This window comes from Plecotus auritus, assembly GCF_963455305.1.
Source record: "Plecotus auritus genome assembly, chromosome: 12".
NCBI classification, from domain to species: Eukaryota; Metazoa; Chordata; class Mammalia; order Chiroptera; family Vespertilionidae; genus Plecotus; species Plecotus auritus.
Window position 1 is genome coordinate 8254112 of NC_137778.1, and position 27736 is coordinate 8281847.

Here is a 27736-nt window from a genome sequence, read left to right on the forward strand (position 1 = left end):
TATTTGGATGCAAATTAAAAAGAAAACTAGGGGTAAACATAATAATCAGAGAAATATGAAGATAAACTGACTATTTGATTATATTAAGGAATTACTAATTTTGTTCAGGCGTGATAATGACTTCTTTAAGGCCCTCTCTCTAGAGATGAAATGATACGCTGCCAGGATTCACTTCCTAATGAGCAGAAGGTAGAAAGGAAGGGGAGTAAACCTACAACAAGACTGGCCATGAGATGACTTCGAAACTGCTGAAGCTTAGCCACATGGGCGCCGTCATATTGTTCTCTCTCCTTCTAGGTGTGTGTGTAATGCTCTGCGGTAAAACGTTTTAAAACAGCGACCAGACCCCCACGCTCATCACTGTGGTGCCATGAGCAGCCTGCGGTAAGCTCCTCTGAGCTGCCCAGGCGTTGGCTCGACCTCTGTGGCTCCCACATTGAGAGCATGATGGGAGAGGCCCCCCAGGCTGCTCCCCTTCCCAGCAGCTCCCCTGCAACAAGTGAACCTCACTTTCCACAGCTACATCCCCCTGAGGCCTCAGACAGAGGCAGAGCCAGTGCAGCATAAGAGAAAGCAGCCCTCCCATGGCCCCACCACAGGCCAGTGGTGGCTACACACTCAGCCTTCTGAGGCCAAATCCCACACCCCCTCCCCGCCATCCCGGTTCAGAGGTGAGAGCCACGCCCTTCCAGCCCCACACTGAACGGAGCCTCTCACTGCGCCAGGATCGTGAAGGGAAATGGTGCCACCGCCAGGCAGCACCTGCAGCAGCCGGACCAATGCCTGCTGCCTTGCTGCCTCCACTGGTGCCCGAGTGGGAAAGGGGATGAGGAGAGAAGGAAGCAGTTGTGGGAAGGACTGGCCACAGAAGAGCCAAACACCCAAGGCCGAGCTCCAGCCCCACCCGGGGGCCCAAGCTGTCACCAACCCCACCTTGGGCAAACAGCTGGCACCTCCCAGGCGGGTCCTCCCCGCAGCACTTCCTGGTGCTGCTGGTCACGGAGCTCATAGGAGAGGAGAGCAGATGGAGGGGGAAAGGGATGGAGACTTCAGAGGGAAAGGGAGAGGATACGGGGTGTCTGGAGGAGCCCTGGGAAGGGAGGAAATAGTGGGACAGCCCTGGCACATTCCAGAGCTGAGGATATAGCTGAGGATATAACTGAGGAAAGGAAAGAGGGGAGGGGAGGGGAGGGAAGGGAAGGGCAAGGAAAAAAGAAGCAACAATAAGGCGTGAGGATAACTAGATGGAGCCAGAGAGTTAGAAGCCCCAGGAACACAGAACCTGACTGACTACCCACCCCGCTCCGCAGCCCCTGCCCCCCCTCCCCTTGCCAGCACAATTTCCCCCCAGAGAGTTCCCCGCCCTTCCAGGCCCAGGAGGGGTGTCTGGGCACCAGCTGGCAGACACCCCATGGCCCAGCTGGTGCCTGTCCTACCTCCTGGCAGCCTGCTCCTGGACGAGACCAGTAGGCTAACCCACCTGCCTCCTGAGGGCTGAGGGCTGAGGCCGGAAGGGCGGCTCCACCTCAGACCAAGTGGCCAATCCAGGGAGCCAGGGAGCCTGCCCAGAGCCCGCCCTTGTGGGGCACAGAGCTGAAGGGGACTCGGAGTTAACTCCGCATTCATACAAGGTGCCTGTTCCATATTCATGACCATGCTGGGCTCACAAGGTGACCGCCTCCCACCTCCTCACACTCACTGACCTTCAGGGACCCCAGGGCCCAAGGGTACCTGGGAGTCCACCCACGCCCATGCGGCCAGGCCGGCGTGGTCCTCACCTGCGGGCACTGAGGACGTGAGCCAAGTCCCTCGCTGACAGTCGAAGAAGCGCGTGACTAATCCCAGGGCTGTCCCAACTCTGAACCTCAAGTCCTGGCTCTGCCCCTGGCCGTGTGACTAAGGCAGCGCTGACCGCCTCCCAGGCTCCGCTATAAAGTCCGGGTCCTCCCTCGGCTGCACCTGCAGAGCCGGGAGCACGCACCGCAGGAACCACGCTCCGGGCTCCCAGAGGAGCGGAGCTCTAGAAAGGCGAGGTTTCGCTACCACAAACCAGAGGCCCTGCCACACCTCTCAGGAGGAGGCAGGTTTCTGTCAGGCTCCGCACTGCCATCTGAATAAGGAGAAGGCAGAGGACAAACCAGGCCAGAGAACACCCAGGCCCCCAGGCCCCGGGCACCCTGCCCAGGAGCTCCATCAGCGGGAAATGAGAAACGCTGCAAGAAAGAGGAAGGGAGGAGGAGACAGGAGGGTAGGGCGGGGAGGCAGGATCTGGCCCTGGGATTGGTATTTGTGGGTTGATGGGGTTTCTCTAACCATCCGGGCTTGGCTCAAAGAGAGGGGCTAGGAGGAGCAGGCAAGTCACGGTCAATGGCTCCTTCTCGTCCCTGCCCACCCTGGAGGAAATGTGGCTGCAGGAACTTCCACAAGGAATTGGGGCTGAAACCTAAGACGGCAGGAGTTGCCTGCCCCTCCTCAGAATATAATAATATTCATATAACCTCGGGCATGGCATAGCTGTGCCTACGCATTGACTATTTTCACTGTGGCCTCACAAATCCACCGCAGGGAAGCTCTTGTCACGGTCTAGTCCTCAGCTGATTACCAGTTGGGGCTCAGAGCGGGTGACCCGAGGTCATACATCTTAGGGAACTGGCTCGCACCCCCTGGGCAGCCCGGGCCTTGCTCAGCGAGTGGTAACTCGAATGCACAGGCTGCCCTGCTCTCTGGAGGAAGCTCCTCGGTCCTACTCTCCAGCGTTCTGGGAGCCACCCGCCCAGCTACCAGGACCAGGAAGGAGCCACCCACTTCCAGACCAAGCAAACTCAGGGGGCTTGGGGGTTAGAGACAGGCTGTTCTATGGCAGGCCCCGGGTTTCACTGGCACACATTCCCTTAAAACTAAGACATGTCCACTCAGCTTGCTTCGGCTAGACAAGGACATCTTAATCAGCCTGTTTAAAGTAAAAGGTCCCTCTGCGGAGGTCCGGCCTTGGGCCGTTGACACTGGGTCTGGAACACAGAAGGCCAAGAGTAATGCGATGCTGACTGTGGCAGGGGTGAGGAAGGAAGAGAATTCCGTCTCCAGAGCCTTCCCTGGGGGCAGGCCTGGGATGGGGTGAAGCGGGTAGTATGGACGAGATGTGCGTTAGCCCTGGAAGCTCCATGAGGCACACTGCTGCACGGGGGAACAAGACAAATGCCATACAACCCCGTCATGTAGCGCCACCAGACAAGGTGACTGGGAAGCAAAGCCACCTTTCCTGCTGATATCTGACATTTCTGTGCTAAGACGCCGAGCATCCAAACGACTTCTCTGATACGATCACCATGGGAGGAGGGCTCCGGGCCTGCCATTCTGGACTTGGGGAGACCGCCCATCTAGGAAACGGACAGAGACACTTTCCCACTGGACTTTCCTCCCCCTTGGCCGCCCAAGGGTTAACCTATAGACAACACCCCGGACCCCATCCCCAGCCGGCCAGAAAAGCAGGATGGATGGGACAGTTGGTGTGGAGGTGTTTAGCTTGGCCTCAGCCCAGCCCTACAGACAACTCCACTCAATGTATAGACACCCAGGCTGGGCCCCTTGGACCAAGTCCCTCCCTCCTTCCCACCAGAGAAAGGCCGCAGAGAAGGCCCCTCTGGGGGAGCAGGGAGGCTGTTTTCAGGACTGGAGAACAGTCTGAAGGAGGCCCCCTCTCAAATGCATCTTTGAAAGGGCAGTAGCAGCTACCCCTTCCCCTGCTCTCTGCCAGAGCAACCGAATTACGGCAACAAGACATGCAGCAGCACCAGGCAGCCCCAGCTCCAGCGATGGCTGCGCAGAGGCAGCAGTGACCTTGGGAGAAAGCTGAGGGACAGGGCATTGTGTCATGTCCTCCTCCTCCTTCTCTGTCTGGGCAGTCAAGGCTGAGCCCCCAGGGGGGGCAGGGAAGGGCCATTCTGCGCATGTAACGGGGAAGATGGACATATATGACATGGGCAGATCGGTACCCTCTTTTTAAGCCCCCAGCCCAGCCACTGTCCTACCACATCCCCTGTCACTTTGCCTCAACTTTGATAACCAGCCAATAATTGTGCCAAGTTGCCTCTAAGAGGTGCCTCTAGCCTGGCTGGCATGGCTCAGGGGTTGAATGTCAACCTAAGAACCAGGAGGTCCCGGTTTGATTCCTGGTCAGGGCACATGCCTGGACTGTGGGCTCGATCCCCAGGGTGGGGCGTGCAGGAGGCAGCTGATCAGTGATTCTCTCTCATCATTGATGTTTCTATCTCTCTCTCTCCCTCTCCCTTCCTCTCTGAAATCAATAATATATATATATTAAAGAGATTCCTCTAAGGCTAAGCTGTTCTAGGGCAAAAGCCCCTGCATAGGGGAAGGGCCCAACATAAACCTCTCTAGAGTCAGGAGGGGCTGTGTAAGGGGTATTGCACCCCTTAGATCTGACCCTCCTATGCCCTGGCCCTAGCCCTCCTGCCTCCAGTCACTCGCTTAACTTTATCCTAAGACTTTACCCTTAAGACTTGGATTCCCAACCTCACCCCAGAGCCCCTGAAATAGCTCTCAGTGTCGCCAGAAGCCCCCGTTACCAACACATCTTCCCTGTCTGTAATGTACCCTGTCGTCTTTAGGCTATAGGTCACCCAGGAGCCAGCAGCCTGCCTGAACTTTCACCCCCAGGTCCATTGCCCTGGAGATGAAGGATGCCTCTGAATTTGGTCTCCCTGCTCTCTGCAAATGACAACTGGGTCATGCCCTGCTCACAAGCCTTCAGTGTCTCCACTGCCTACCTCACAGAGGCCACCTTTCTTAGGTCAAAATGCAAGCCCTTTCATAATCTAGCCCCAATTTATCTATCCAATATAATCTCCTACCGCCCTACAACTAAAAACATAAATGCCCTGAAAATGTTACAAGACACTGGAATTCAGTGAAAGGAGAGGCCATCAGGCCAGACTCTGGGGTCAGCTTACACGCTATTAGGCCGTCCACCTCCCGAGATCACCCCACCACCAGCTTGCGAACATAAAGGAATATACTAGATGTGCTTTAGTCCTGGGAAGCTGGAAAGTATGTGCAAATCCAATGGAGACAGGGAATGCTTTTCTGCACTTGAAGATCTGTCAAAACTCAGGCACCCAGGAACGGAATCCGACTGGAACAGAATCACAAAAGCCAGTAGCAGTCTGTGAGGAGTCCCCTGCTAGTGCTAGACCAGGGTGATAAAGAAGGCAGGGTCTGGACAGGGTGGTTTGCTGGGATGGCTTTCATCTCACCTCCCCAGGGCCCTGCAGTCTCCCAAACAACCTCACTAAAAGGAAGAAAGCCTGCAGGCAGAGAGAAAAGAACCATAAGAAACTGTGGTCTGTCTGGATTCCCAGACTTTTCAGCTTGGACCTTTGGAAGGAAGGGTGTGGAAGAGTTAAGAAAAAAATAAAATAAAAAAGTCCAACCTCCTCTGCCTTGTGTGATTCTGGCAACTCGATGCTATATATCAGTGGCCAGGCAGGGGAGTGGGAGATGGAACTGAGCTTGGAATGAAGGGACAGAGCCCAGACCAGACTAGTGGACGCCTAGACTAGCCAGCTCCTCCCATCCTGGGCAGCGTCTCAAGCCAGAAAATGAAGAGTCCAGAGCCAGAGCAATACGCGGGAAGGACATCAGGGGAGGAAAGACATAAATCACCGCTGTCCTCAGCTCTACCAAGCAGCCCCCTTCACAGCGCTGCAGTCTCCTCTGGTCCATGTCCTAACTCACCGGGCGAAGCATCCCACTGCAGAAGCATCCTGAATGGGGTCCTTGTAGGCGATGAGACAGAGACCAGAAGATGAACTGGAGCTGAGAGGTAGAGGGCATGTGAGCATGAAGATGAGGGGGGGAAAGAGAACTAATGAGCTCTTGTTGGAGTTGATTTTCAAAGAGCAAACAAAAGCAATGGATGTGGGAGGGCTGACTCCGCGTCTCAGCTGCTGGGGAAGCGCCTGAGTGACTGGGGACCTGGCTGTCTACACTGTGATAAGAAGGCGGAGGTCACACTGGAGAAACGGCTATGCAAGGAATTAGGAAGTGCGGTGCCAGAGTAATTATGTGTGTGTCGGTGAAGAGCACACACCCCCAAAGATGGTGTCAGAGCAGTTCCATCAACTACATCAGTAACCATAAAGGCTCAGGGTGCTTGTCATTCCCTTGGGAACAAGAAGCCATGTCGAGTCTGTTTGGAATCGCAGCGAGGGGCGTGTGTCGGTGCTAAGGACTAACAATGGACACCCAGAAGGACGTCCAACCCCCAAAGCAACAGCCAATGATATATATCTGTGGAGAATGTCACGCAGAAAATGAAATAAAATCCAGGGATCCAATCAGATGCAGAGAATGTGGATACAGAATAATGTACAAGAAAAGGACTAAAAGATTGGTGGTCTTTGATGCTCGATGAAATGGAATTCAGAAGAATATCTTTGTTTGCATTTGGATTTGCTGTTATTGTTGTATAGTTTTTGATGAGTATACTTATCTTTATGAATACAGCTATATACACATGATTTCATTTTAAAAACGATATTGTATTTAGGTGTCTATTATAAAGATTGTTTTTCGTTCAGTTCCCCCCCCCCCAAAAAAAAGCCATGTCATGATGGGCAATATGAAGTGAATGCCTACACCAAGTTCTGGAGGTTTTGTATCTTATTTGCTTTCATCCAAACAACCCTATGAGATAAGTATTATTCCCCCCATTTTACAGAGGAAGAAACTGAGTTTCTAAGAGGTTAAGCATTCAGGAGAGAGCATTCGTCCTAAGTTCCCAAAGACCTACATGCCAATCATGACTCTACAACTTTCTCTGTGACCCAACAATGTCACTTTGAACATGGTATTTAACATCTCTGAACCTCAGCTCAACATCTGTAAAACAGAGATACAACTGAGTGCTGGTTGTTGTAAAAATTAAGTAAGGTCATTTATATAGAGCTCCTAGCTAGTACTAGTAAGTGCACACACTAAATGTTCAGTAAATGTCTGTCCTCTTCCCTGTCCCTCCTTCATTAAGATAATTTGCTCATTCATTCCACAGACAGTGGAGTGTCCAATGTCTGAAAAGGAGGAAGGGAATGGGACTTACGGAAGCCCTGTTACATGCCAGGCACTGTACGGGGTCTTTAGGATAGGGTAGGGTAGGTAGAGATTAAGAAGGACAGGGCAGAATCCCTGCCTTCCAGCAGGAATTGACAACATAGCAAGCCAAGTCCATGAAATCACTGAATGCTGTGATGTATGATACGAGCTGTGTAAGACAAGGGCAGACAAAGATACAGAGCCTTGGGAGCTTAGGAAGATGAGGGAGGAGGAATGCAAGAAAAGAGATGACTCCTGGGGCCATTAGGGAAGGTTCTGGAATGAGATCACATGACCCCTGAGCTGTGAGAATGGGCAGGATTTGGAGTGGAAATGAAGGGAGAGGGTCTCTCATTTGGCCTCTCCTGAGGATTCATAGGATGCTTTCTGTCTTCACTGGTGGAGGATCAAAGGTGAATGCAAATTCTTTGCAACTCCTGCCATGCAATTCTTTGACACCCCCTCTTGGAACCGACGGCCACACTGAGGGAAGGTCAGGTCACATGGAGCCGCCACATGGAGGTGCTCAGGTTGACAGCCTCAGCTGAGCTCCCAGGTGACAGCCATGTGAGTATCCACCTTGGCCATCTGGCCCAGTCCAGACTTCAGATAACTGCAAGGGCAGGAGACAATCCAGGCCAGCTCCCAGCTGAGCCCAGGTAACTCAGAGAACCCTGGGACATAACAGCACATTGTTTTTCTAAGTCACTACATCTCAGGGTGATCTATTATGCAGCAACAGGTAACCGGAACCCCAACTCTCTGCATCACTAACTTGGGGTGTTACTAGGGATGTTGGAGCAAGGATCACACTCAAAATGGACAGGAAAAGAGGTGCGAAGAGAAGAACTTGTGCACTGGAAGAGACAGTGGAGGGAATCAGTTAAACTCTCCCAATAGCCTTTAGTCCCCACTCCTCCCAATTCTTCCCGACATGTTACCAGATCAATATAACTCATCATTCAATTTACCCCTGGGAAATAACTGGAGGGAAATCAGTAACATAGAAAGATGTTTATAGAAGAGCTATTCATAATAGCAACAAATTGGAAACAACCCAAATTCCCAATATTAAGGGAGAAGCCATACAGTAATGGAGTAACATGACAGAATTATTTACAGCTATTAGAATGACAAACGGACCATTGTCATACCTGAAGTGTTTATATAAAATAACATCAAACAAACAAAAATGCATGACACAGGACAAAAGGCTGTACACTAATTACAACGACATAAAACAATTAACGGAGAAGGGCCGTGGAATGAGGCAGAGTGTAGTATTTATTACCCTTTTTTTAACCAGGGTTGATTAAGTACTACTGTCTAGTGAAGCGCCAATTCAACCTCACAAACACTAAACATGAGGTCATAGCTGCCTGGGGATTGGGAGATAATATTCTGGAAGATGGGCACATGCTCTCTGTCCCCAGGGGATGTGGGTGAAACCCTGGAGGGGGCGGGGCTGAGTTGGGCTGGATGACAGTGACGAGTGAACAGAAGGGTCCATGGCATCTCCACAGCAGGGCAGCTGAGTGTTAGAAAACAAATCCTCGCTGTTTGCTGACATAGTGCAGGGAGAAGGACTCACACAAAAGCCACCCATTATCCCATAATTATTGTCACTCTCGTGCCTGCAATTAACGGCTGTGTGAGAGGCGGGGTAGCTAAACGTTCACGCATTAGAGTCAATCAGCCAGCTGAAGCGCCAATTAACAAGTCCACTGCAGAGCACCCAGCACCCAGCAGCCACCGGACAGGACAGGGTAACGCAGATCTTGGGACGGACAGGACAGGGTAACGCAGATCTTGGGACGCTCCTACTCCAGGAGGGATATGCAAAGCAACATCCTAAGCCCCAGGGCAGACGCCAGTCGTGCCCCGAATGAGCCAAGCAGGGCATGCAGGTGCTGTGACCCGAGCCAGAGCGGGCTGTGTGCATTCACATGTTGGCTGACAAGGTTCCTGGGAGCTGCCGCAGCCCCGCATGGAGCAGCCCTGGGCCAGAGGGAAGTGATGAAGAGGAAGGCAGGGCCTCAGAAGCACTGTCACTCCCTGTTATGGAGGAAAGACACAGAAGGCAGAGAAGACCAGGCAGAAAGCCATCCCTACTGACTTACGCTGAACTGACCTACACTGGCCTTTGGCTAGTTTTCTTAGGCAGCACGCTCAGAAACACAGAAAGAAGCCAGCGTCAGAGATTCAAAGATGGTTATTCTGTCCCGAGGAAAAGGCTAGGAGAGCAAGCAGCTGACAGGAGGCGTCCACAAAGGTGCCCTGTGGTCTGCATGGCACACCCCATGCGTGCCACTGTGCTACACCAGTCAGCAGGCCATCCCTGCAACCACAGACCTCAGCCAGCAGAACTCAGTCTGTGGGGCCAGAGGCCCCAGAAGATATCGTCACCTTAGCGATCACCTGGCCCCGCAGTTCTTAATCCCAGATGCACACTAGCATTACCCAGAGAGCGTCTTTATTTTTCTTAAAATACATTTTTATTGATTTCAGAGAGGAAGGGAGAGAGAGTTAGAAACATCAACGATGAGAGGGAATCATTGGTCGGCTGTCTCCTGCACGCCCCCTATTGGGGATCGAGCCCACAACCAGGCATGTGGCCTTGACCAGAATTGAACCCGGGACCCTTCAGTCCGCAGGCCGATACTCTATCCACTGAGCCAAACTGGCTAGGGCTCCAGAGAGCTTCTTTAAAATACTAAACCCTGGGACCACTACAGATCAGCGGAGTCAGGATCTCTGAGTGAGGGGGGCCAGACACAGACATTTCATTAATGCACCCAAACAGATGCTGGTGACTCCTCCAGTTTCCTTGGTTACAGATAATGAAGCAGGAATCTGGGGCAGCCATGCCTTGCCAAAGGTGGCAAAGGCAGCTGGCAGCAGAGCCCCACCTCCCACCAGCGTGTCTGGTTACATGGATGCAGCTCTTATGCTCAACATTGGCTGAACCGAGCAATGAGGCTCCAGTGGTGCCCCACAGGAGTTTGTTCCCCACCCACCACGTTCCAGTCTTCATCTGTGATTTGCATGAAGACGCAGAAGACAATGCTACCAAACTTGCTACTGACAAAGCCAACGCTGGGAGGATGGCTAGCACACTTACACAGAATCAGGATTGAAGTCTGAAATAACGATGGCCTCACATCAGCAAATGAAATATATCATCAATGCAAAACCCTACATTTAACACTTAAAAGGTTCCAGTTGTATATAACCCAAAGGTGTGAGATATGCTCAAGACCATGTTACTCATAAAACAGGGAAAACACAATCTAGACTTTTTTAATGTATGAATCTACCCTAATAAAAGAGAAATATGCAAATTGACCATACCTCCGTGATGCCCATCAGCCAATCAGGGTGAGTATGCAAATTAACCCAACAAAGATGGTGGGTTAATTTGCATATGCAGGCGCCTGCTATGAGGGGGCGGAGAAGACTGAAGGCTCCGGCTGGAGCAAAGACAGAAGGTGGCGGCCAGAGCGAAGGCCTGGGTCCCAGGTGCTGGAGGAAAACCAGTGCCGGCAGCCAGGGGAAGGAAGGCCTATTGCACGAATCTTCGTGCAACGGGCCTCTAGTTTTTATAAAAACCTTTCTATCAGCATTCCAAGAAGCAAATGAGGAGAGTGGAGGGTTTGTGATCAAATAGCTGGAAATAGTGTTGTGTCTGACCCCAGGGGCCTGGTCAGCAGGACTGATGGCAAGATCTTGGAAGATGGGATTCCCCTCCCCTCAACCTCATTCCTACCCCAAGCGGAATAATGCAGAGCAGTACTTTCCAAGTTTTCCTGAGCATGTGAGTCTCCGGGGGACCTTTTCAAACACAGATTCAGATTTGGTAGGTTGGGGTAAGTCCTGAGAGTCTGCCCTTCTAACCAGCTCTTCGGGGCTGTAGATGCTGCTGGCCCACGAAGAGCAAGGATGTAGAGGGTCGCAGAGGTTTACCTGTGAATATGCATGGGGCACCTGCGGGAAGCAGGAGAAGTAGGGGTGCTGGATTTGGAAGTTAGGAAGGTCCCAACAGCACATGCGCGGCTCACTTGACAGGCAAGTGCAGAGAAGAGTGAAAGAGAAATGACTCACGGGCAGGGGATTTTATTGCAGGCCAGTGTGGGTCAAGGGATTTTCCAGATGGAGCCCCAGCAGCAGAGCATTGTAATAAAAAGGGCCAGACTGCTTCAGCGGGGGGACATGTGTGCTTGGAACCAACATAAAGGGCCGCTCTGGGCTCCCCTAGACACTGACCTGCCCTCTGAAGCAGACGCATCTTTTATGTAGGAGAGGGGAAATCTAACCTCACAGCTGTCCAGGAAAAAGCGACCTGAGGATTCCAGTGCAACAAGCTCAGTTTAAACACCAGTGATTTGCAAGCATCGCCTGACATCATGGAAACAGACTGTCAAGCAGAGGGCATCAGTCCCGCTGAGGAGACCGCATCTGGAGGACCGTGTTCAGTTCCCCACAGCCCATTGTAGGAGGAGATGAGAAGTTACCAGGCCCTGGGTGGGCTGAGAGTTGCCAGGCACTGATCTAAGCTTTTTACATGTTAACTTGTTTAACCCTCTCAACAATCCTATGAGGTGAGCACCACCATTACTCACGGTTTACAGATGGCTAAATGGAGGCTTAGAGAGGATAAGGGTTATAACAGAGTAACACAGCTGGTGAGGGTGAAGCTGGGCACAAACTCAGACCGATGGACCCCAGAGCCTGTCTTTTCCCCACTGTGTCTTACTGTCTGGACACTTTCTGACTCTTGAGAGGATGACAAACCAGGAAGGAATGGCCACGATGCCAAACTGGAACCAAAGAGTGGACGGTCGAAAAAGGAAAGTGTAAGACCACCATCGGGGAAGGACGGGAGCGGACGCTGTCCGTGGATTGAAGGAGCTGCTGCGCAGAGCAGGGCTCCTGGTCCGGGAGGGTGCAGGTGTGCCGGCTGGCCATGGGTTGGGGCCGGCAAGGTGACTGCTATGAGGACGTTGAAGGAATGGAAGGTTGCTTTCAAGGCGAGATGCCAGGTCCCTCTCCTGTCTTGGTCTGTCCACTTAGGGAGCCGGCCTCTGATACCAGAGCACAGCGTTTAAAGGAGCTACACTTACCCACTTGCCCACTAACTCTGGTGTGTGTGGTAGAGAGGACGTGACCAAAGGACCATTATCCAGGACAGCTACCGACTGAGCCAAAGGATTGTGGGAATTATGCAAATGAGCTTCCCCTGACACCCCCTTCCAAAACCTGTTATATCATGAGGTTCTTGTGGGAGGGATGAACTCCTCTAAGCTGGCTGAAAATAGCTCGCTCCTTTCAAAGAAATATAGAGTTATCATAAAAAGTATGTAAGAGATGTAGTGCTTCCTAACCCAAATTATACTGCGGGCCAGCACCTTGCTGACATTATGAGAGTGCCCCGTGAGTGACAAGGCCACACGTCCAAGGAGCTCCCCTAGGAGGATGCGAACCAATCCACCCTGCAAATCCTTCCGCCAATGACCGGAGTCCGTGGGCCTGGCTCTGAGCTCGGTGGGGAAATACAGCTGACCCTGGAACAGCACGGCTTTGACCTGCTCAGGCCAACGTGAGCGCAGATGTGTTTCAACTGACCTTGTTGCTCAAGGTCATTTCCTCCGGTGGGAATCCACAGATGCAGAGGGTAGACTTAGCTATAAGTGGGTTTGTGACGGTGCAGGTGTTCGGAGCCCCGGACTCACATTGTTCAAGGGTCCGCTGAAATCTGAAATCTCGATCTCCTCTCTTACCTTCTGCGTGTTGCCCCGTCCCGGAGCAGAATGCCCAGGGAGGTGGGAAGGCAGGGGTCAAGCACCAGCGACTGTAAGGCAGTGTGCTGGTTACTGTGGGGATATACAAATTTATCAGAGAGAAGGACATAGGTGCCTAAAAGTATTTCAGGACAACTATTTCCAGCTGGCTGTTTCAGCCAATGAAAGGTCACTTTAAAAAATATAACCGAGTAAGTCTCAGTGTGGGTGACATGGCTTTGCTTCTGATGACACCAGATTTGGAAGATGCTGTACCCGATTGGAATTCAATAAAGTCCTTTCTAGGGTCTGGACTCTCTAAGTGGCCAGTGCCCCCTCTGCCTTCAGAACAGATGGCAGAGGCAGCCCCACCCCTGCTGACCACACTGCCTCCCTCAGACCCTCGGCCTCCTCGGGGTTTCCCTCCTTGGGAGCCCTCTCCGCCTCCCTCCGTGTGTCCAGCTCCGCCCTGCTGCCCTTCCTGCTCTTCAGGTTATTTCTCCCTCCTCTCCCTGCTTTCTTCACCTCCGGGCTCGGCCAGGAGGCAGGTCTGAGGACCTCCCTCTTTATTCCCTCTCAGGACCCATGTGCCTTGGGTACAGCCTCACCCAGTGCGCAGTCCTGGAGAGTTGGGGAGCTGGTTGGGTCACCACACCCTAACAGGGACACTGTAGCATTCATTGCCCTGAACAGGACAGCAGGATCAACCATGAGCCTTCCCGTTCCCCCTCCTCCCACCCGTGAGCTGCTTCCCCCTCTGCCCACCGCCCCCCACCCCCCCACCCCCGCCAAAAAAAAAAGCCACTGGAGCAAACCCTCCTTTTTCTGCTGAGTCCTTTGACCTTAATAGTGAGGGACCAGAGGCACTGGGGAAGAGGTCACCCAACTTCCCCTGCCACCACCCACATTCACACCTACACACACACACACACACACACTCTCTCTCTCTCTCTCTCTCTCTCTCTCTCTCTCTCTCTCTCGGAAAGTGACCCTGATGAAGGATATCAGGGAAGAGCAGAAACACCTGGGACTGGAATACCAAAGAGTTGTTTGGGTTCAATGAAGACACTGGTGTGAACTTCAAAAGGAGCCTGTGGTGGGGTCTGCTGCCTTGTAAGGTAACCCCCTCCTGGAGCATGTGGGCAGGAGGGAGCGAAGGACCAGCACTAGAGATGGCTTCTGATTCTCCCTCCAGCCCAGCCCAGCCCAGCCTCCGAGCCTTCTGTGTGGTCTGAAGGGCCCCCTGACGAGGCCATGAGCAGCTGCGGCCCTGCCCACATGCACATGAACAGCGAGCCACCTATGCACACACTCTCGCTCCTGCAGAGGAGACAGCGTCGACCTGCCGCCTGCCTCTCCCAGGAGAGGAAGAGGCCAGCTGGGCAGTCCTGGGCCGCCGCCACAAATAGCTGTGACTATGGAGGTTGTCAGGACAAAGTGGAGCCAGACAGATCCCGCGACCTTCATCTTTCCCCTGGCGCCATCTCCCCGATCTTACTGGCTAATATGCCTTCATTCAAGCGGAAACATGAGGACATTGGTAAATTCTAATTATGATTGTTCCCCCAGCTCTGAGTCCATCTTCTCAGACATGCAGATCCTTCATCGGGAAAAGGGGTCATCAGAGCCCCTGGGACAAGTGGGAGGGAACGAGTAGAGAGTGCACTGGGGACATCCGGTATACGGATGCAGGGATAAGGGTCCCCACAAGCAAGGTCTCATCCACCTTCACAGAGGGATGGCTTCTTATTCGATCATCAGACAACCGCTCGGGCAATCCCAGGTACGGATTCTCCTATCGGACACTCCCCATCGCCCCCCCCCTGTCCACCCAGCCTCAGGTGGGAACATACCCCCCACTAGAGTTCCAGCAGGACCCCACGCCACACCCACCACCCTGGCTGACGCATTACAAAGGCACCGGAGCCTGGAACCAGGAGTCTGGACGAGGTACTGCTGTCTGCTCTCTTTCTACGGTTGGACTTGATGCTCAGAGTAACTGGTGCCGAGTAAATTAACTAGAAGCCTAGAGAGACAAGGACGCGGCTAGGCTAGCAGCGACACCCATGCCTCCCCCCAACTCCCCCCCCACCTCCTCCCAGCGCCACAGGCCATGCGGCTGGGCAGCCTTTTGTGCTGCAGGCCCTGTAAACTCTGAGAGGAGATACACCCCAACGGAACAGAACTGCCTCTCAGCCATAAATGCCCCCTGGCTTGCCCGTTCTTCTGTTTGCAAAGGGCAAAGTCCTTGGTAGGAAGGGAGGGGACTGGCACCATCCACTGAGTGCCCACACATGGGAAAACCGGGGCCTGAGAGATGGCGAAACGGGCAGAATTCTCCCAGCGCGCGTGAAAACGGAGCGGAGCCTGTGAATTCCTCCCCGTGCTCCCGATTCTGATCCCAGGCCTTCCCTTTAACTCATCCCACCACCTATGGAGAGGGTCCGCATCCTGCCTGGTGTTCCAGAGCCTCTCGTGCCCCTCCCGCCCAGCCTCTCCTCACCTCGCTGCCTGGCGCTAAGCTCTCCCCCCGCTGAACTGACCCTGCGGTCAAGTCCGCACTTGGCAGGCCTCCTGCTATCATTTCCCTTGTCAGACAGGAGACAGACAATTACAAACTGGCCTCTCTGGGGACTGGCTCAAGGCTTTCCTGGCAGACAATCTCCCCAAAGCCTGAGGCACAAGGCAGGCCCCAGGACCCCGACACAGACCTTCCTCCCTCACAGTGGTACCCAGCCCCTCGGAGCAACCAGAAAAGCCAGACCCACCCGCCCCTTCCCTTCCTGGAACACCGAGGGCCACCCAGACCGCTTGGGGCCCAGCCGTACCGCTCACAGCTCTCCCGGCACCCAGCCTCTCCCCTCCCGGTAACAATAGGCAAGAGGCACCCACTTCTAGGCTCAGCCCTGGGGCCTCGCTTTTAGATCCCAGTTTCTCCTTCTGTAAAGAGAACCCTTCTATTCCTCCTGCAGCAAGAAAAAACTGGGCAGCCAGGAACCTGAGCCACAGAGACCTTGGGCAACTCGCGTGACCTCTGACCTGTTACCTCATCGATTGGAGTTGTGAGGATCCAACCAGGTAACGTTACACACTGAAGGCGAGAGAAGCCTGAGGAGCTTAAGTCTGTATTTTCTCTTAGTGTTCCTCAACCCGGTGGGTTTGAAATCACGCTGGACGGTCAGACTATCTTTTTTAAAAAATATGTTTTCATTGATTCAGAGAGAGGAAGGGAGAGGGAGAGAGGGAGAGAAACATCAACGATGAGAGAGAATCATTGATAAGCTGCCTCCTGCATGCCCCCTAATGGGGATCGAGCCTGCAACCTGGGCATGTGCCCTGCCCCGGATTCGGACCATGACCTCCTGGTTCATGGGTTAATGCTCAATCACTGAACCACACTAGCCGGGCCAGACTATCTTTAGAAAAGCAACAGCACACACACACAAAATAGACCAGACTAGCCCAGCCAGTGTGGCTCAGTGGTTGAGCATCGACCTATGAACTAGGACAGTGGTCGGCAAACTCATTGGTCAACAGAGCCAAATATCAACAGTACAACGATTGAAATTTCTTTTGAGAGCCAAATTTTTTAAACTTAAACTATATAGGTAGGTACATTGTTATTAACTTAATTAGGGTACTCCTTCAATCGCACTGTACGTGCGTGCCCGCACGTGGTATTTTGTGGAAGAGCCACACTCAAGGGGCCAAAGAGCTGCATGTGGTTCCGAGCCGCGGTTTGCTGACCACTGAACTAGGAGGTCATGGTTCGATTCCCAGTCAGGGCACATGCCTGGGTTGCAGGCTCCATCCCCAGTAGGAGGCATGCAGGAGGCAGCCGATCAGTGATTCTCTCTCATCATTGATGTTTCTATCTCTCTCGCCCTCTCCCTTCCTCTCTGAAATCAATAAAAATATATTTTTTAAAAATAGACCAGACTAGTCTGAATATAACAGGAAACTAGCAGTAAAGGTAACACACATGTGATTGCTGGGTTAGGATGAAAAATTTATTCCTACTGATTTTAGTAAAAAATTTCAGGCCTTACTTTGAACACTTTCTTGCAGATGTTCCCGCTGCGATTTTGCCATCAGGACTGGCTCCCGTGGGGGAAGGGAGGGCCCATGCGCCTGAGGGAAGGAAGCTGCTGCTGTCAGGGTCCACCTCTTAGTTTCCCATGAGGTGGCTTCCCCAGTCTGGGGCATGAGGCACAAGATGACCCCAGTTTCCTTGCTCAGTCCTGGGCAGATTGGGACAGTAAACTCCGTGAGGGTGAGAGCCATGTCTCTGGTTCCTTGAGTTTTCTAACCCTCCCACCTCCATGCCCTGCCATGGGCTGGGCTCAGACCAGGGTGGATCTCCCATACCAGCTGCTCACGGGCTGGAAAGCATCACCGGGTAGAAAATCAGCCTGGAAGGTGAGGAGGGACCACCATTGACACTATCAGGCACTGTCCCAAACAATGTCCCTGGAAGTCCGTGTTAGCACCTCCATTTTACAGGTGAGGAAGCTAGAGCTCAAAGAGGGGGCAGAGGACCAGGATGGAGAGCTAGGTTCCCACGGCCCTGGCTTCCCCTCTGGACCACGGTGCCATTGTCACCGCCCAGGAGAGCGCCTGCGCGTCGCCCCATCGCATCTATCAGAGTCCTGCATTGGCCAAGATGACTCACAACACACACACACGCACACACACACACACACACGCACACACACACAGAAACAGCACAGCAGCCTTTCCTACCTGCCTTTCTCGGGCTTTCCCCATACGGTGAGGGTGAGAAGAGAGGGCTGTGCTGGGGGCATCTGGGGTTTGTCTTCCTCTTGGTCCACCCTGTTCTTCTCTGCCTCTTTTGAGGCTGATTCCCCCCAGTTCACCACCCCCTCCTCCAATACCAGCAACTGGTTACCGGGGAAACCCAGCTGGGAGGCTGCCAGTTACCACGGCAACCCAGCATGGCTGCCAGGCTGTCTTGTTCAGGAAGGTCAGGGGACCAGCCAGGCAACTGAGCCGCTGCGATTTTGCCATCAGGACTAGCCCCAGTGAGGGGTGGAGATGGGGGTGAGGAGGACCTATGTGCTGCTGTCAGGGGGCCACCTCTTAGTTTCCCATGAGGCAGATTCCCCGGCCTGGGGCATGAGCCACAGGATAACCCCAGTTTCCCACCCCACCCCCCAATTTCATTGCTCAGCCCTGGTCCCTCCAACCTTTTCAAGAGTTCCAGTCACCTCGCCTCAAGGAATTTTCTCAGACTGAGCAGCCACTGACTGTCAATCAGCCTAACCCTGAGCCCCCCCTCACCCTTTTCCCTCTCTGAGCACATTGGAGAGTTAACATGCATGCAACATGTGTGTGTCTTGCACAGCGAGACTCTCCATGAAACATGTTGGAAATGATAACAAAGAAGCGCTATCACTTTTAGCACTTACTATGTGCCACACACGATCTCAGTGCCTTGGGTGAAGTCTCTCCATTGATCCACAAAACAAACTTATTCCCACTTTGCAGGTACAGCAACTGCGGCTTTGGGAAGTGAAGGCACTTGTTCAAGGCCACGTAGGCACTAATTAGCAGAGCTAAGATGAAGTATGGACCAGCTTCTGAGATTCCTTGAGCTCTTGGCTCCTGTCCCTCCCCAACCCACCTGGCCTGGCTTCAAGGAAATATTTTTAACCTTTATTAAAAGACTAGAGGCCCGGTGCATGAAATTCATGCATGGGTAGGGTCCTTAGGCCTGGCCAGCGATCGGGGCCCGTTCGGGACCTTCCTGCTCCCGGCCAGGGCCTTCCTTCCGGCTGCTGGCTGGGGCCTCCCTTCTCCAGCTGCCTGCCAAAGACTTCCTTCATTCCGCGCCACCCCCTGGTGGTCAGAGCAGGTCAAAGCAAGCGATTGAACTCCTGAACTCCTGGTCTCCTGATTGAACTCCCAAGGGGACACTTTGTATATTAGCCTTTTATATACGTATATAGATTATTCAGCCAGGCCAGGTGTGAATCAGCAGTTGAGTGTTGACCCAAGAACCAAGAGGTCACTGGTTCGATTCCCAGTCAGGGCATATGTCCAGATTAGGGGCTCGATCCCCAGTAAGGGGCATGCAGGAGGCAGCTGATCAATGATTCTCTCATCATTGATATTTCTATCTCTCTCTCCCTCTCCCTTCGTCTCTGAAATCAATAAAAAATATTTTTTAAAAAAGATTATTTGGTGTCAGGTGTTTTATTCATATTATTTTATTTCATCCTTGCCTCTATGAAGGAGGCTTTAGTCTGCTCACATGGTAGCTTAGGGAACAGACACCTAAAACAATTATGCGACTTTTCCAAGCTGATGAGACCCACCCTCAGGTCCCCTCTTTTGGGAGCCCTTCCCTGGGAGATCTATCACTCTCAGTTCTTGCCCACCAACATATGTAGCATATGTCCCTATCCTATACAGGCAATTGTTTGCTCACACATCTACTCCCTTACTAGACTGTGAAAATTCCTATTTGCAACCTAGTACCTTCCTGGTACATAGTGAACATACAGTAAATATTTGCCAAAAGGAAGTGCTGGGGCCAGGATGCCAAGTCCTATTTATCTGACTCTTGATTCCATGCAGTCGTTACCACATTACCTGTCTCATTCATTCATTCACTCAAGTCACAGTGATCAAACAATTGCTCTGTGCCTGGCTCTGCATGAAACATCGCAAGGACAGAGATGACTAGGACCATCTCTTGCCTTGAAGCAGCCCTGTCTAGTGAAGGGTGGGGCAAGGCTGAGCAGGATGGGAAACTAATGCCCCCACCACTGACATCAAAGGCTTCTCATGACCGTTTCCCCAAACTTCCTCTCATCCAAAGCTTCACATTACCCAACCAACATTTATTGAGCACCTACTACTATGTGCTAACACCCTCAAATCGCCCATGGTTTGGGGGAGTGTGGACAGTATGAGAAGACTGAGTGGGAACGAGGAATTACTAGAGAGAGGTCCAGAAACTAGTAGTCAGGAACACTGGGGCCACCTGTATAACTTTAAAGAGCTTTCACTTTGATGTGATAAAGCCATTTCGTGTTGCATTGTTTTACAGACAGATCCACTTCCTACATGAACTTGTTTGAACCTCAGTGATAAGGCAGGACAGGAATTATTACCCCCATTTCAGAGACTGGAAAACTGAGGCACAAAGGGGGAAGAACATTGGATTCCAAAGAGGGAACCTGGGTTCCAGACCTTATGATCCTAACACGTCTAACAACCCCTCCATCAGCACACCGTCCCACCCCACCATCCCACCTCAGCAAAAGCCGGTTTCCCTTCCAGCCATGAACTCTTCAGTTTCCCAGCGGGGCAGCCAACATTTCAGCTGAGGCAAGCAGGCTTGCCTACAGTCTTTGGATGGCCCACTGATGCTGATGAAGACTCAGGAGCCAAGCAAAATCAGAAAAATGACCTTACCACCAGAGGCTAGGTGGATTTTAACAGGCAAGTATTAGACGAATTAAAAGCAAATTGGCACCTGCAATCCTAGACTTAGGTTCTCAGGTAATGTCAAACTAGACCGGGTGGACTTGGTGATGTCAGAGCTCAGGAGGGACCTTTCCTAGGCCCTACGGGAGTAAAGGTCCCTGAATATTTATCAGATCAGCATTGCCTGCCTGGCCCCATTTCCTGAATTCACGCAATAAAGACTAACCCTAACTGAGACTAAAGAAGTGACCTGGGGCCCTAACCGGTTTGGCTCAGTGGATAGAGCGTTGGCCTGCGGACTCAAGGGTCCCAGGTTTGATTCCAGTCAAGGGCATGTACATTGGTTGCAGGCACATGCCCAATGGGGGTGTGCAGGAGGCAGCTGATCGATGTTTCTCTCTCATCGATGTTTCTAACTCTCTCTCCCTCTCCCTTCCTCTCTGTAAAAAATCAATAAAATATATATAAAAAAAAGAAATAAGGTATCTTAAAAAAAAAAAAAAAGTGACCTGGGAGAGTTTGACAGTCACCCTCAATACTATCTGCCTAAATACATTTCCTACGAACCCCTCGGCGCCTGTCTGGCCTTGGTGTCAGAGCGTCACCTTCTGATATACTTGTTCAAATACCTATGTTGATACTAACGACATTTGTATAATTATTTGCAGTTCAGAAAGCACTTCTATAGGCATTACTCACCTAGCTGCCGACTGGCTAGGTGGGTAATGATACTAACCCCATGATTCACACCGGGAAACAAAGACTTGCTGCAAATCATACAGCTGCTAATTTGGACCAGGATTTGAACCCATGTCTTGGAATTCCAGCCAGGCATTCCTTCCACGACCCCGAGGGTGGTGCACCAACTCTCTTATTAACGCTCAGACCAGAATCAGTGTATGAGGTCAGCTAATGCTACACCGGAAGGTGCGAAGAGGGCTCCCGGGAGCAGGGTCTCTCAGCCTACTCTCAACTCCTCTTCCTCTCTGCTCCTGGTTTATTCTAACGTTTCCCAACGTATGTTCTCTCGTCTCTAACTGGTTTTAACAGGTTGCAGATGAGCCTGCCGAAGTCATCTCATGGATGCACTGGCTCCCAGACCTCCTCAGACCAGAACTCAGACGTGTGCAAAACCTCTAAGAACCAGGACCCACTCCTGGAGCAGCAACCCAGTCTCAGCCTTCTTTCTCCTGCCCATCCTGAGGAGGGGGGCCGTGGGGAATGCTCAGTGCCAAGGGCCTCAGGGAACCTCCCTAAACGGCCTGTGGGGAGACAGAGAGGCAATGGGCTCAGAAAGACCAGCTGATCAGAACTGACTGTCACAGTGCGTCTTCACTCTGGTCTGGGCCCACTCTCGTTCAATCTCTCCCAGTCCAGGCCCTGAGTCCCGCCAGCTCCCTCCTCTGAGCCCTAGGACACAGGCCTGACCTGGCCTGGTGAGGGCATCTCCGTCCCATAGGCCCTGGGATCGGCCCAGGAGCCAGGGCTGGCTGCCTGGCTCACTGACTTCCTCCGTAATTACTTCATTTACTCTGAGCAGCAAGAATCCAACTCAATCCAAGCAGACGGGGTAAAGGTAATTATCTGTAATGTGTCATGCACGGTCACCTTCCTGCACAGAAGGAAAAGAAGCCGACCTGGCAAAATAAAAATTAAAAAAGCCCCCATTGTCCGGAGCCTGTGCAGCCCAGGATTAATTACACTCCAAGTAACACATTTGTCGCCCTGCCCCTCATTGGAAAACCCAGGGCTTTCACGATTCCTATCTGTAGCCCAGCGCTCGAGAGGGGAGGAGACACAGAGCTGCCTGCTTCCAGTCCACCGGCCCTGCTGCCCCCGCCTGGAGGCGGCTGGAGCCTCAGGCCTCGGTCTGTAGCCCTTCCTCCCACCTCTCCAGCAAAGGACCTGCTCATGTCCTGCCCATGCTAACGTGCGGCGGCAATGAGGTGGAGGCCATGCTCCTCCGGGGGACCTGGAGGCAGGGTTGGGGACCTGTGGGGCAGTGGCCTGCAATGCCCTCGGACATCTGGACCCCAGGCTCAGGCAGACACAGGCCCACCAGGGCTCCCAGTGGAGCGCACCACCCACACCACCGGATTGAGGGCAAGGGGCCTACAGGGATGGGGAAGGTCTGCCAAGCCCTGAAGGCTGCAATCCCCTGGACTCTGATTCTGAGCCCATCCCCACCCACCGCTTCCCCCCCTGCACCCTAGGACTGTTCCCTCCATCTTGGCTCTTCCCTGGCTTGCCTGTGGTTACAAAGAGCCCCCCACCCCCCTCACTGCCAGCTCCCCAATCTCATTCCTTCATCCAGAACCTCACACAAGAAGCCCAAGGCTCTTATCCAGTTGCAGCCTGGTCCCAACATTGAATACCTGCCCCCTTAGAGCCGCCCCCACACCATGCCCTCACACACCAGGCTCCAGGTCCTTCAGGTGCCCCCCACCTGATCATAGACCCCAGAGATCAGATGCCCCTAGGAGCCCAAGAGCCTCAGGAGATCTTGGACCCAACCTCTACCCATAAAAGACATTCACCCTCAGCCCTGCCCACCTGAGCCTGACCCGGGCCTTCCCTCCATCTTTCCTTCCTGCCGGCCATCGGCATAGTCCTTCTGGCAAGAATAGAGGCAGGGTGGGGCTGGCCTCTTTGGTCTAGCTAGTTTGGGGGTCCCAGCTGGCCTCCCCAAGCTGGTCCCATGTAGGAGGTGCAATTCAAACACAGCAGCCCCTCCTGGGGGTACTGGGAGGGTGCGCATGGTGGGGGGACACAGAGAGGGCTGTAATTAGCATTTTCAGAATCCATGATCCCCAAGTAACGCTGCCAAGAATAAGGGAGGGGAAAGCAGTGGTACGGCAGTGCCAGCAGCCCGGACTCCCAGGGCAGGAGGCTGCCAGCCGGGACCAGAGCCCAACCTCCCTCCTCCCACCTCGTCTACATGATGCATCAAAACAGACTCACCGGCTTCGGAGGTGTGAGCCCCTCGATGAAAGCTATAACTCTCTGGGCCCCAGAGCACCCCTCCCCCAGCTCTGGCCAGCTGGGGTCCTCCTCCCCCGCCCCTCAGGGCCCTTCGGAAGAGCGGGGCTCCGGATCTGATCTGGTCTAATCAGTCATCGCTCCAGCTGGCAGGTCCCTGGCGCAGGGCGAGGATGCTGCTGTGGGGACTGCAGGATCCAGCATCTTTCCCAGGCAGAAGCAGCTGGGCATGCTCCGTGGGCTCCCGAGGGGATTTCAGGGCCACGTGACCCTCCCTCCCCAAGCTGTCACTTAGGATCAGGAGTAAAGAGTCCCCGGAAAGGTTTAACTCCATCTACACCAGCGACAAGCTGCTAACCACCCATGCTGCCTGCCTGGGAGAGGAGGGGTACGTCCACCCAGCCCTCCTGGCCTTCTTCCACCGGGACAAGGCTGCCCCCCAAAGGGCATCTGGGCCACTTTGCATGTAAGCCGCATTTTTCAGTTCTTCTCCAGAGTGCAGAAGCCGGAAGGTGCCCAGGGGTCTGGCTCACCAGGCCTGTCTCTGGTGGCCTTCACCTCTGTGGCTGTCACCCAAGAGGTGGGCACATCTCTGGGTGTCAAGAGGACTTGGTCAGGGCCCTAGTGCCTTCACACCCCACTTCCCTACCGCAGCACAATGAATTTAAAGAAAGAACATTCTAGAGCTGGTTGCAGTCCATGACAAGATGCCAGAACTTAGATCCTCAACCCAAGTTGGCCTCCAGTGACCTTGGGCAAAGATGCTGGTTGATCCAGGGGGCACCTGTGTTTTGCATTATGAGGGTCAGAGGCAGAAGGGGGGCTTCAGACAACAGGACTGCAGCCCTGTTTCTGCTGTAAACAAGCCCATACCATTAAGAGATCTATCTCTCGATCTGTCTGTCTATCTGTCTATCTATCCATATATCTCTCTATAGCTCCCTCCCTCGGTTTCCTTCTCTTCACATTTTTGTGGATGCCAGAAAAGTAATAGAATCTCTGTGAAAATGGATACGTGCAATAGAAATATTGAGTTTTATAACCAAACTCAGAAAGATGGAGCGAACATGGAGTGTCCCCCGCCTCCCTGCCCCCAGCTTCCCAGCCAGCTCATTGGGCCAGTCCCACCCAGAGACCCGGAAGCTGCAGCCTGAAACAGGTGAGCTCCTGGGTCACTCCTGAATACAGACACATTTCACGAGGCAGGGGCTGGAGGAGGGGCATCTGCAGGACCCACCCACACGGTTATTCTGTTTTGAATGTTTATTAATAGAACAACTTAATTTTTTAAATTAAACCTCTTCACTCAAATACAACTACGTATCCTTCTCTGTGGGTCTTTTTAAATATAATCTGAGTATAAGCATCACTTTTACCAACTGAAGCCTTTATTTAAAAAAACGAAACAAAACACAAAAACACTCTACTATGGAAGAATCAGAAATGCAGACTTCCCTGGAGGTTCAGGAGGAGCCCTGTTGGGGAAGAAGGGGTGTCAGGGGATCTGATCCAAACGCCACTCCCACTCCGCAGAGAGCTACTGGAAGGACTGTCCTTCCCCTCCCAGAGCAGCCAGGCCAGAGCTGGAAACCTCTGGTTAGAGCAGCATGCACCTGCTTGCGGCCTCGGTGCAGAGGAGGATCCCGCGGTCCCCTCCCCAATTCCCCAGCCCAGCGGAGATGCTGAGCTCATCAGCTATGGGAAGGCTACTTGGCTGTAGTGGCAGAGAAGTCCGGGTGCAGGTCCAGTGCCAGGCGGGACCAGTTAAGCCCAACCCACTTGTCCTGGCTCCCCAGGATCTGGCAAGGCCACGGCACCGGCAGGGAAGAGCTGGCTTTCAGACAGACAAATGTGGGGGGCTCTGAGGGCAGCTCTGGCCTTGGGGAGCCAATGGAGCAACACAAGTTTGGGGCCAGACACTACGGCACCCAGGAGGGGACAGGGAGGGTGGGGAGAGACAAGGACCCCTCATCCCACAAAATCCTCAGGCAGCCGGAAAAGGCAGGAGACAGACAGATGGGCCTGCTCAGAGGGTTTCCTCTCTGGCAGACAGAGAGCGAGGGCTGCAGACGAGCCCACAGATCCCCTGAGAAGCTTGAGGGGATGCATGGATGCTTCTGGGGGATCTGGGTGGCTTTGGGGGCTGAGAGGCCAAAGGGAGGACTGCTGTGGGGGGCAGTGCCCTCGTTCTGGAGAGAAGATGGGGGAGATACAGCAAGATGGTCTTAGAGTTCCAACCAGGATGGTGAGGTGGAGCAGAGAAAATAGACTCCCTCGGCCAAATAAAAATTCTCTGTTTCTGCAGCAAAGGAGAAGGCATCTGAGCTGGGAAGAGTGTGAGGAGGAGGTGGAGAAAGGCTTCCTAAGATAATACCTCTGTGGTTCTGTCTAAACACTCAGGGCCTCCCTGCCTTCCAGGTCATTGCCACTCCTATCACAGGGTCTTAGAGGCGCTACCTCGACGGGCTAGCTGCCCCTCAAACATGCCCTGCCCATTCCTCACCCAGGCACGTCTACATGGTCCTCCCTCCCTCCCAGAACATACCAACTGGGGAGCCCAAAGGGAGCCGTATGATGAATGACCTTGGAGGGCCTGCCTGAGTATGAACCCCAGCTCCATCTCTCACCGGCTGAGGGCCTTTGAACAAGTTACTTGACTGCTGAGCCTCCATGTTCCTGTCTGCACGTGAGCCCTGTACCGCTATCTTCTCTCCTCATCTGTCCCCTTCTTTACTGTTCATGGGCGCCATTTGCCTTTTGGAGGGTAGAGCTAGGATGGGCACTAACTACCCGATATGCTGCCCTGTGACCTCTCCTGTGTCCCATCTGCCTTCTGGAGTCAGCAGAATAGCTCTTGGCACCTCCGCTGCACTTCCCGGGGCACTGCTGCCTCTGGGGTCCCACAGGTTGGGGTGTCCCACCTGGGGACAGAGCCCTGGCTTCTGCGTCCCTGCCTCCCACAGCCCCCGTGCAGCGATGAGCAAGCAACTCATGGATGAGCTAGAGGCGCAGATGGAGGGACTGCCTATTCTGGCACCTTCTTGGCAGAATCGTTCAGACCAGAACAAGGAGGAAGTGACAACGGCTGGGTGGGGCTCCCTGGGCTGGAGGAGGGTTGGAGCCAGGTGGGCATGGCCAATGGGGGCACCGCACCCAGGTGGGAGGAGCAGCAGGAGCCCAGATTGGGAGCAAGGGTCAGCAGGGGTGTGGCTCTGTCCCTGCCATATCGCCCTCCCCACCAACTTTGGAGAGAGAGGCGCTACTGGAGGCAGCATTGGCAAGCTCCGCAGCTGGCGGCTTCAGCAGGCCCAGGGGGAGCAGAGCCAGATGTTTAAGCTTTGAAAGAAGTTTACCAGACCCACCATGGCTGAGATGTGGCAGAGGGTGGTGGAGACGGCTCTACCAGCTCCGGGTCAGCCTGGGGAGCAATCTTGAACCAACCCCTTGAAGCCTTAGTCGGGCCAATCATGTTGCTTTGGCTCCCTCTCCTGGAAGTATGCGGTACACGCCCAAGGCTTGCGATGGGTTTTACCCACATTTTAACCCTTTGCTTTTGCTCTTTTCTCTGCACCACGCCTTCCGGGTAAATGACACCGTCAAACCGCAGGCACGCTTCAGCAATGACACCAGTTGTAGACACAATGAGAACCATCTCCCAAGCACCATGAAGGGAAGGATTTACTGACACAATTCTATGTGTCTGACTCTGGGCAAAGATTAATATTTGTTCATTGACATTTGACTCATCCGCACTAGAAGAAAAAAAATAGCTTCCCACGTTCTCTGAATACCTCACTTTTTTTGGTTGTTAATCCTCACCCAAGGATATTTTTTTCCATTGCTTTTTAGAGAGAGTAGAAGGGAGTGATGGAAGGGGAGGGAGGCAGGAAGGCAGAGAGAGAGAGAGAGAGAGAGAGAGAGAGAGAGAGAGAGAGAGAGAGAGAGAGAGAGAGAGAGATGGATGTGAAAGGCACATAGAATGGTTGCCTCCTGCACACACCCCCACTGGGGCCAGGGATGGAACCTGCAACCCAGGTACAACCCTTTCCTGAGCCACACAGGCCAGGGCTATCTCACTTTTATTATTACATCTTGGGATGCAAGGCTGGGGTCTTCAGAGTGTCTAACTCACCCACCAACCAAGCGTCATAAACCTTTTCAGGGAGTGGATTGTAGATAAGGAGAGTGGGCCATTCATTCAGTCAGTCATTTAGGGTTTGTTGAGCACCTCCCTGTCCAAGCCCGGGGCCAGGGATGCTGGGGACAGTGGAGCATTCTGCTAAGAGCACAGCCTGGGAAACTGGGGAGACGTGGGGCTGGACCCCAGCTTTGCTTTCTACAAGCTTCATGGCACTGAACGGGTTTTCCTAAGCCTCAGTTTACTTGCTCAAATAGTTAGAGATGATAGCATCTCC

General features: G+C 53.2%; 2 protein-coding genes across 4 annotated transcripts in view; one reads left to right on the forward strand and one right to left on the reverse strand.

Annotated features, from left to right (window-relative positions):
- PLEKHA6 (pleckstrin homology domain containing A6) overlaps nt 1-23598 on the reverse strand; it is a 116185-nt gene extending 92587 nt beyond the window's left edge. The window contains exon 1 of one of the 3 annotated variants that reach the window (XM_080648849.1): nt 23304-23598. The gene's annotated coding sequence lies outside the window, so the exon portion shown is untranslated. Of the gene's footprint in view, nt 1-1778; nt 1947-15390; nt 15414-23303 lie in introns of those variants that run through there. The other 2 variants (XM_080648850.1, XM_080648851.1) reach the window with 2 other exon arrangements.
- On the forward strand, nt 6212-6520 carry LOC308237773 (DNA-directed RNA polymerases I, II, and III subunit RPABC4). Its single transcript, XM_080648885.1, has one exon. The coding sequence runs from the start codon at nt 6257-6259 to the stop codon at nt 6431-6433; it is 177 nt and encodes a 58-aa protein (XP_080505011.1). The 5' UTR covers nt 6212-6256; the 3' UTR covers nt 6434-6520.
- Nucleotides 23599-27736: the final 4138 nt, after the last annotated feature.